Here is a 10,064-nt window from a genome sequence, read left to right on the forward strand (position 1 = left end):
GCTTGCCTTGAACTTGAATCAATTTATTCTTCGGCTACCTAGTATAGATTTTGTTTGAGCTGACAAATATATCCGAACTCGTCAAATTTTGATTTGATTTAATTTCATAAATTTTTTTTTTAAAGTTGATTTGGATTCGAAATAAATCAAAATTAAAAAAAATTAAATTAAATTTTAAATAAATATATTTCGATTCGATCTAATTTTATTATCATATTTAATTTATATATATTAATTCATAGTACTTAAATAACTGTTTGATAGTAAAAAAAATTTAATTTGAATGATAATTAATAAATTTAAAATTTTATTATTTTATTTTTAAATTATAATTTTTTTAAAAAATATGATATTTTATATATAAAAAAATTTGTTTTCATCATATAAAAAATAAATACATCAAATTACTCATCATTTTTTTTTTGTTATTTTTTGCAAGAATAAAGTACAAATCTTAAGTCATGTTTTTCAATTAAACTTCAAATAAAAAGGAATAATGGGCTGAGTCTAGAGAGGTCAGAGCTTTAAGACTTTGAAGAGACAGATTTTCTGTTTGAATCGAACAGAGTCGGACACATGTTCAAATTCTAATTATTTTATTTTCCAAAATAATGCAAAAAAATGGATTGCGTCGTAAACCATAAAAAAGGGAACCACGACATTTGACATTCGATGCTTCTGCTTGAAGAAATTGTGAATATCAAATAATGCCCACGAGTTGGAGATCATCATCATTAGCAGCAGCAACAGCGTATTATCATCAAATTTTTCTGTTTGATGCATAGGTTGTTGAGATCAGAAGGGAAATGTTTGGATGCCAATGTTTCTACTGGAAAAAGAGGGACCTTTTGGCACCTTCAGAGCCTGAAACCTTCTCGCTTCCAGCCCCGCTTCCTCAACTGCCTCAAGGTACTGCAATTTTGATTTCCAAAAACAACAAAAAAGATTGCATTTTAAAAATTTTGCGTTTTCTTCGTTTCGTGTTTTCTGTTAATTGGTTTGCATCTTTTTTTTTTTTCTTTTTGGTTGATGGGATTTCTGGGCTCAAGTTTGTCCTTTCGGTTGACTGCAATTTTTTTTTTTTGTTCCGATTGATGGGTGATTCATGCGCTGATATTTTACCTATTATCAGAATGAAGAAATTATTAAATTTAAAAAAGAAAAAGAAACCTTGACATGCAGCAAGGCCCTTATACTTATTTTGGAAAAGTTGCCAATTTATGTGAGTAGATGGCATTACTTGATCAGTTGGGAGCTATAAAGTTGGGAATATGTTTTCCCTTATAGAATGAATATGCATAATTCGGTGGCGATCAATTACAAGTTTTTTCTTTTTTTATTTTTAAATGTTTGAATGATTTGATTCATTTAAAAGAATGCCGGAGAAACTTTGCTGTAGTACGTAAAAGGAGCGGCAAAAATAGGAACAGAAACTAGAATATTACTTTTAAGAACAAGATTGAAATGCCTAAACAAATGACATAGAGAAACTTCTCAAAAAAAAAAAAAAAGAAGGCACGCTAAGGCATCTTCATTTAGGATCAAGCTCTACCAAAGGAGTCTGTTTATAGGCTACATTTCAAAGGGAATTGACTTTTGCTCTAATGGTATCAGTGATGGAATGAAAGACAGTTGAATCTTAATGTGGAGTTTTGGTCTTGCCATACAGGCATATTTTCTTATGCTTCTTCAGTTCTCCTTTCAAATGATATAAGTTTCGAGACCAAGAAATCTTGAGCACCACTGCTTTGAAAGATCTTCCTTTTGAAAGAGTTTTACCCCGCAGAACTCTGCATCCCAACCCCCTACCAATCTTTGTATCTGAGATGCTGAAATAGTCCTAATTATACGTCTTTTGGGCAAGGGCAGGAAAAGCATAAATGATCCCTAGTCTCTTTAGAATTGCTGCAGATAAAGTAAGCAGTGATAGTGACAGAAACAACCCAGAGATAAAACCTGTGGTGTAGGAAATTTGTCTATTATGGTAATACAGTTGTCCAAGAAGTAATAAAATGTTTGATAATTTGGTGCTGGAAACAAATGTGTTTGTGGCAATTAAATCTTTGTTGCTTCTGCTGACAGGACCAGTAGTGTACTCTGATTATTCTTTCATGACAATAGCAAATCTAATTTCCTACTTTCCTAGATCTGTTTCATTTGTTATTCTTGTCTTTATTTGTTGCTTCTTTTTTTTTTTTTTTAAATTTTAATAGGGTAAGCTTGAATGAATTGTGTGTGCTCATGAAATATCATTGGCTTTTGCAATCCAGATTCATGAGCTTCTTCATGTTCTTTTTAAAAGATTATTTGTCACTGTGTTATTGTTACTCTAGTGGCTTCTCTTTTTTCTATTACTTTCAAAGTAAACAAATATGATACATAAACTTGTTTTTCCATAATTATTTTTGAACTTTCCTCTTACGTTTGAGCAGCATTTCTTTATTTCATCATTCTTAACTCTCTTTCTTTTCCATGTCATCTACATATATTTGTGGTGTCCACTATTGAAACTTCAGTGTTGACTTGATGTATAAATGCTGCACGGTCCAGAGTAGAGGCTGATAAAATAACATGTGAGATGGCTTTTGCTATTCAAGTCAAAAGTTCACTTGGGGTGATGTGTTTCAGTCTTGTGTTATCATGTAAATTTCTTAATTGCCTGCCTCCATTTTCAGGTCAAGGATTTGCTTCTGGAAAAATAAATCTTGGAGAACTTGAAGTCGTTAAAATCTCAAGATTTAAGTTCATCTGGAGCACCAACTTACAGGATGAGAAAAAAGGTGTCACTTTTTATAAGCCAGTTGGAATACCGGATGGATTTTATAAACTTGGGCACTATTGTCAATCTAATGACCAGCCTTTCAGAGGTTTTGTTCTTGTTGTGCGGGAAATACCTTCTGAATCTGAAGCTGCTCATTTCTCTATTCATGTTGCCTCACCAGCCCTTAGAGAGCCTCTCGATTATACTTTAGTTTGGTGTTCAAATGATAGGAATGAGGAATCTCCTGAAGGGTGTGGTTTCTTCTGGTTGCCTCAGGCCCCCAAGGGTTATAAGTCCATGGGTTATTTGGTCACTCACTCTCCTAAAAAACCCAAATTAGATAAAGTGAGATGTGTTCGAGCTGACTTGACAGATGGATGTGAAAATTATCAAGTAATACTTAATGTAGGTACTAGATTTTCAGAATTTCCATTTCAGGTTTGGAGCACAAGACCTTGTCATCGAGGGATGCTGGGGAAAGGTGTTTCTGTTGGGACTTTTTCTTGCAATAGCTGTTGGACGCCTGGACAAGAACTGCCTATTGCATGCTTGAAGAATTTAGATCCTACACTACATGCAATGCCAAACTGTGACCAGATTCATGCACTAATAAACTACTATGGACCTACTGTCTTCTTTCATCCTGACGAGATGTACTTGCCTTCTTCTGTTTCATGGTTTTTCAAGAATGGAGCACTCCTGTTCAAAAAGGGGGACTTGGTGGGTGAGCCCATTGATATTGATGGCTCAAATCTACCAAGTGGCGGAAGAAATGATGGGGAATTTTGGATAGACTTGCCAACTGGTGATCGAAGAAATAGTATCAAACTAGGAAATATCGGAAGTGCTAAGCTTTATGTACACGTGAAACCAGCACTTGGTGGGACTTTCAATGATATTGCTATGTGGATTTTCTGCCCCTTTAATGGGCCTGCAACTCTTAAAGTTGGTTATATGAATATTGCACTTAGCAAGATTGGACAGCATGTAGGTGATTGGGAGCATTTTACTCTCCGTATATGCAACTTTACTGGAGAGCTCTGGAGCATATACTTCTCTCAGCACAGTGGTGGTGTATGGGTGAATGCTTATGATTTGGATTTCATACAAGGGAATAAAGCTATTGTTTACTCATCAAAAAGTGGACATGCTAGCTTTCCTCACCCTGGGACTTACATTCAGGGTTCTGCGAAACTAGGAATTGGAATCAGAAATGATGCTTCTAGTAGTAATTTTTATGTAGATTCTAGTACTCATTACGAACTTGTTGCAGCTGAGTATCTCGGAGATGGGGTTGTTGCTGAGCCTGGCTGGTTGCAGTTTATGAGAAAATGGGGTCCAACTATTGTCTATGATTCTAGAACTGAGTTGGATAAATTTATTAACATTTTGCCTATGATGCTTCGATATTCAGTGCAGAACATTTTTTATAAGCTTCCAGTTGAGCTGTATGGTGAGGAAGGTCCTACCGGGCCTAAGGAGAAGAACAATTGGGTACGCGATGAAAGAGGCTAGTTTTATGGTAGCCTTCCAATCACGATGGAATGTTGTTGTGTTGCTCATCTGCTGTCGTTGTGTTCATTCAGCAACAAATAGTGAATTATAAGTTGATAGCAGGTATTATGATTTTGTATACTCGTCATTCTTACATAAATATTTGTGATGATAGTCTAGGAATTCTCTTCGAATGCCAGTAACCCAGATGGAAGAAAGAGAGATGGAGGCTGCAGGTTGCTGCGGATTTCCTTATTTGAGTATAATGAACATGTGTTGGAGTTATGGAGATCTCGTTCAAATCATATAGGAGCAGAATGATCAGAATGTCACATACTATTCTGCCTTTAAGGTGTGTCGAAACTGGAAAAGCAAATCTATTGCCAACTGTTGTACGACAGCTAAACTATGCCTAAGAAAAGAATGTGTGTCTGTATGTATAGACTCAAAATTCTACAGGATTGCTGCCATTGACGCAAGTGATTTTCTCAATCACGTGTTAATAATACTGGTCTTTTTACACTGCAGCAGAAGTTATTTTTGTTATCTCATATCTGTTCACAGTGGGGATGCCTATGTTGGAATAGCTACAACCTTAAAACATCCCTAAACTACTAAATTGACAAATTACTGAAATTAGAATAGTAAATGTTATTATTAATAAAAATAAAATCTTACTTTTTACCCCTTTATAAATGAGACTTTGAGTGGAAACTAAAAAAAAAAAAAAACCCTTAAAAATTTAGTCAAAAATAATAATTGGGCCTTCAACTCATCTTGTTCCATTAGCCCATTTAGAAAAACAGATGAGTTGGAAGCCCAAGCCTTTTCTTAGTTCCAAGCAAGTCAAGCAAAAGTCCAAGTTTACTCCAAGCGACAGTAGTGTACATTTCATGCCGTCACACCCCGAAAAGAGAAGAAGAAACGAACGAAAGCTTTGAAAACAAGGAAGGATATGTTAGCGAGAAGGTTGGTTTCTTTCTTCAAGAGTTCTCCATCTTCAAAGGTTTCCAGGTACACTTTTTGCCTCCGCTCTTTCACTCACTTTTCTTTCTTGCTTGAGTTCATGTTTTAGCATTTCGTTTTTTGGGATTGAATTAGCCATTGATGTTAAGTTCCCATAAATATTCATCTGATTTTCGTGAGATATTGAAAGTGAGTTAGTACCCACAACGGGAAAAATCGTAGGACTTCGATTTATTTACACTTTGGTTTGTTGATGAAAAATGACTAAATGCTCAATTAAGGATATAACATTTAGGCGTTTTCTCAATTAAGGATATCAACTTTAATATGAAGTTGTAAGACTAATCGTTTTCGGATTGATTCAAATAAGGATTCAGTTATGGTAGGTGTTTTCTCAATTAAGGATGTCAACTTTAATTTGGATCAATGTAAGACACTTTGGTTTGTTGATGAAAAATGGCTAAATGCTCAATTAAGGATATAACATTTAGGCGTTTTCTCAATTAAGGATATCAACTTTAATATGAAGATGTAAGACTAATCGTATTCGGATTGATTCAAATAAGGATTCAGTTAGGGTAGGTGTTTTCTCAATTAAGGATGTCAACTTTTATTTGGATCAATGTAAAACTAAATGTTTTCGGATTGGTTCAAATAAGGATTCAGTTACGGAAGTGTAAGTCACGCGCGTTGAAATAGTATAGGTAGGAAAATAAGATTAAATTGTATTTTTCTTCAATTTTTTTCACCAGCGCTATAAATTTTAAAATTGGTAATTGAAATAGTAAAAAAAGAATATTTTAAATGAATTCATAACTGGGTTTTAAGTTTTTTTAATCTTAATACTTGAACTCTTAAAAAATTAAATTGAAAAAAGCTAAAAAAAACTCCTAACATAATACTCCAAAATCCTGAAAACAAATCCGTTAACCCTAAATCAAAATTGAAAACTCAAAAACCCCGTGTTTATGGCAATATACCAGGCCTCACAACAGATTTTTTCTAAACTTAAAATGAAACCTCAGTTTTATCAAACCATGAAAACCCAGTTTTTATCGAACCTTGAAAACTCAGTTTTATCAAACCACAATCCACAAAAAAACACCAACCTAAATTACTCAAGCCAACTTTTTCTTAAAGGTCAAAACCTCAAAGAAACTTTTAGCCATGAAAAATTGAAAAGCTTGCCCAAGTTGCTCTTTAGGCTCAGTGTCAAATCCCAGACAGAGAATTGAAGTTGATATCCTTAATTGAGAAAACATCCAAACGTTAGATCCAAACATTGATTAAATTAAAGTTGATATCTTTAATTAAAAAAATCCAAACGTTAGATTCTTAATTGAGCATTTTAGCCATGAAAAATTGAAAAGCTTGCCCAAGTTGCTTTTTAGGCTCAGTCTCAAATCCCAGACAGAGAATTAGAAACTCAATGTTCAGATAGCTCCTTTTGAGTTGTCAATTTGGTTTTTTGTCTAAACAATTTTTTTCCAGTACCCGTAATTTTTATTGTTGTGCATTTAGGCTTCTCCAAAAGATAAGTTAAACTTGATCATTTTTTTACTTATTTGATTGTATTGTGCAGCACTGGAAATTCTGTGAATGAAGAAAAAAGCAAGTCATTTGCTCATAAAGCAGTGTCTTTTGTCTTGATCACTGTAACGGGTGGTGTTGCCTTGAGTGCTGTTGATGACTTTGCTATCTACCATAGTTGTACCAGGTATGTTTCATTGCATCTGGAACTGCTATTGAGTTTTATTAATATAAGGACTTTGCTTTTCCATAGTTGCAAAATGAGATTATTGAATTTGGCCGGGCATGAAACAATGTTATTTTACCATGTTTTCTCGGTTAGTGCTTACTGTATTTGTGGTAGTTTTAATCATATAGCTTAGTAAGTTAGTTGATCCTTGCGAAAACTATCAGTTAGCTTTTAGGGGCTATAATGAGATGTTACTGCATTTGTTTTTCCATTTTGCCTTTTGTTTTCTCCCTTGATACGATTTCTGTTGTGAAAACTGTAAAACTGGGTCGTAACTCACATGATTTGTGCTGGTGGCTGGTGTGTGTGTATTTGTGTAGTTATGAATATACTGGCCCTACGGGCTACACACTTTCTCTAGCTATTCATTTACATTAATTCATTGTTAAATACTTAGGACAGCATGGTTGTAAAAATCATTGTTTACAGTGATTGCTGTTACAGCAACACTTAGCCTTATACAACTTCTGTAATTCTTGTTATGCCTTGTTATTTTTTCACTATTGCTGACTTGGTTTTACTGAACCTTTTTTCGTACGAAGTTCTAAAATATAGTGTTGTTTTGGATAACATGATACTCTGTTGAGTCATTTGTAGCAGAGAATCGGTTGATATAGATGGAGGCATATCATAAGTTTTCTTTCAATTATCTTCTGATTTAGGTTCTCAACTCCCACCCTGAAGATAGTTTGTGAACCTTGGATAACATAATACCCTGTGGAGTCATTTGTGGCAGAATATTAGTTGATATGAATTGAGATATATCTTAAGATTTCTTTCAAGTTTTCTTTCAATTGTCTTCTCATTTAGATTCTGAGCTCCCATACCAAACATTGGTTGTGAACCTTGAGTTGCAGCAATAGACTTGTATTAGGTTCAAACAGAATTTTTTTCTTGAGACTAGCATATTACAGCTGCGTGATAATGAAAATCGCCAAATTTCTGAGTCCAATTTGTTACTGGAATTAAGTTAAACAACATGAGATGTATAATAATGGTTTTATTTATTTCAAAATGCATTGAGGATTAGAAATGTCTAATGCACTTACAGCGTAGGATTGGACTATGTGTGTTCAACATGCTAACTTTCGATTCTCTTCTGGATCAACAAACAGAAGAAAGGAAATTCATTTGCTTCTTGTCACACAGAATTTATAATATGACCGGAAGTGTCAATGGTCCACCTGCAAAATGAAGAGTACCTTGGATATCTTTTAGAACTTAGAAAGTATACACTTAATTTGTCAGTGCTTGAATGCTTTGTATGTCTTGAATTTAGGGATAGAGATACCTGCACATAATTATATTACTTTATTTTGCAGAACATAGCATCTGTGGAATATTTGAATTTAATAGTATTATGACTTGCGTTATTGTTATACCATCTCCTTATGCACAGTGTTGTACTTGAACCCCTGCAACATAGGTTTGTAGGCATAAAATATTGTTTCACTGAAATTGGGCAAAGGGATAGATTTTACCGTCATATTATTTCTAGTTTCTAATGGAAATAGCAACTGTATTCCATTTTCTTTTAGTAGTAAATAAAAGTCCTTTTCTCAAGTATGGCACCTCTTCGTCTTTTTTTTAGCAACCTCTAAGTTTTCATGTTTTATACATCGATGACTAATGTTAGATTTTCATCTCATTCTCCACTTTCCATTTGCAATGATATACAATATCCTTATAAGTGGCCTAACAATTTTTCAGCAAGGCCATGGAGAAAGCCGGTAAGAATCAAGCAATTATAGATGCTATTGGGGGACCGGTTAAGCAGGGACCATGGTACAATGCTTCTCTTGCTGTTGCTCACAAGAGGCGTTCTGTATCTTGCACATTTCCCGTGTCTGGACCTCAAGGAGATGGAGTATTACAAGTGAAGGCAGTTCGTAATGGAGGTTAGTAACATCTGCTTAAGTTCTTGTTTACATCTTCTGTCTTTTTTCTTGTTGAAGCTCTCAGATCCCACTCATTAATTACATGCCCAAAAGCATAATCTCAAAAATCACTCTACCTTTGATGTATCATTTATCGGTTGTCATGCAAATCTCTAATTTTCATTACTCAATTGTTAGAGCTAAGCCTTTTTTGTAAATAGCTTCCATCTGGAAAGTGCTTTATTAGCGGTTTGTATTTTTTTGAGCAATTGTCATTTGTCATTCTGTCTTATTCCAAATCATTCATTGAGCAATTGTCAGTGTTAAACCGACTTATTCCAAATCATTAATAAGTTGTTGTATTTCTGTTTCAACCTGATGCCATTCTGAAATGGGTTTCTTTTATAGATGATGATTGGTATTCATATCTCCTTCCTCGAAACTGGGAAATCCTAATCATGGAGGCCCTTCTACATGTTCCTGGGAACGAAGATAAGCGGCGAGCATTGCGAATCAGTCTCCTAGAAAACGTGCCCCCTCCTCCAGCTTGCATGGCATGCACTGAATGCAGGCCTCAGCAAGCTGAGAATCAAGAGAAGAAATGACAATTTTTAGAGAAGAAACGACAATCTTTAGGAAGGAAAGTGAATTTTTTTCTTTCCTTTGGAGTTCCGATCCAATTCTCATTTTAGTATTTATTATGAAATAAGCAAGACACACCTCCAAATCTGATGTGTCCCTGAAAAGACCAATTTTGGGAAAATTTTTCTTTCTTTTGTAGCTTAAAATATGGTAAATACCATATATATTGCCATTTGTAGGCGGCTAGAATCCAAATAACATTCTTTGTGAGGAATCAAACATTTTTTATACTGGTTTGGTTGATCAAGTTTCAGGCTATTTATCCGTATTTATTTATTTCTTATTAAATACATATAAAATATGTATCGAAATGACACATGTAATATATATCAAACATAATATATATTTTTTGTTTTTATTAAATTTATGTATAGATTTTATTATAATTTTAAATCATACTATTTTTTATTGTATTATCTATTTAATTTTTTTTATTATGTTATACGGTACTATTTTTTTTTTCTTAAATTTATCAACCATGAAAACCTATTGTGAACATAACCGAACCATTTAAGACCTTTCAGAAATTGACATCATTTTCATGATGGCAGAAAACTGCCTTCAT

General features: G+C 34.0%; 2 protein-coding genes across 2 annotated transcripts; both read left to right on the top strand.

Annotated features, from left to right (window-relative positions):
• The first annotated feature begins 454 nt into the window (after window positions 1-454).
• Window positions 455-4,782, top strand: LOC111305347 (hypothetical protein At1g04090-like). Its single transcript, XM_022902801.2, has 2 exons — window positions 455-909; window positions 2,676-4,782. Exons 1-2 carry the CDS (start codon window positions 807-809, stop codon window positions 4,274-4,276), a joined length of 1,704 nt encoding a protein of 567 aa, XP_022758536.2. The 5' UTR covers window positions 455-806; the 3' UTR covers window positions 4,277-4,782.
• Window positions 4,783-5,101: 319 nt separating this feature from the next.
• LOC111306451 (uncharacterized) lies at window positions 5,102-9,752 on the top strand. The gene is made up of 4 exons (XM_089751139.1): window positions 5,102-5,269; window positions 6,804-6,938; window positions 8,691-8,878; window positions 9,266-9,752. Exons 1-4 carry the CDS (start codon window positions 5,211-5,213, stop codon window positions 9,460-9,462), a joined length of 579 nt encoding a protein of 192 aa, XP_089607265.1. The 5' UTR covers window positions 5,102-5,210; the 3' UTR covers window positions 9,463-9,752.
• The last annotated feature ends 312 nt before the right edge of the window (window positions 9,753-10,064 follow it).

This window comes from Durio zibethinus, chromosome 21 (genome assembly GCF_047325235.1).
Source record: "Durio zibethinus cultivar Kanyao isolate XHJ-2024 chromosome 21, ASM4732523v1, whole genome shotgun sequence".
NCBI lineage: Eukaryota > Viridiplantae > Streptophyta > Magnoliopsida > Malvales > Malvaceae > Durio > Durio zibethinus.

Bases quoted from the DNA above. Each gene is read 5' to 3' on its own strand.
- LOC111305347 (XM_022902801.2), top strand. From the start codon at position 807: ATGTTTGGATGCCAATGTTTCTACTGGAAAAAGAGGGACCTTTTGGCA. The intron at 910-2,675 runs GTACTGCAATTT...CTCCATTTTCAG, and splicing joins GCTTCCTCAACTGCCTCAAG to GTCAAGGATTTGCTTCTGGA.
- LOC111306451 (XM_089751139.1), top strand. From the start codon at position 5,211: ATGTTAGCGAGAAGGTTGGTTTCTTTCTTCAAGAGTTCTCCATCTTCA. The intron at 5,270-6,803 runs GTACACTTTTTG...TGTATTGTGCAG, and splicing joins CCATCTTCAAAGGTTTCCAG to CACTGGAAATTCTGTGAATG. The intron at 6,939-8,690 runs GTATGTTTCATT...ACAATTTTTCAG, and splicing joins ATCTACCATAGTTGTACCAG to CAAGGCCATGGAGAAAGCCG.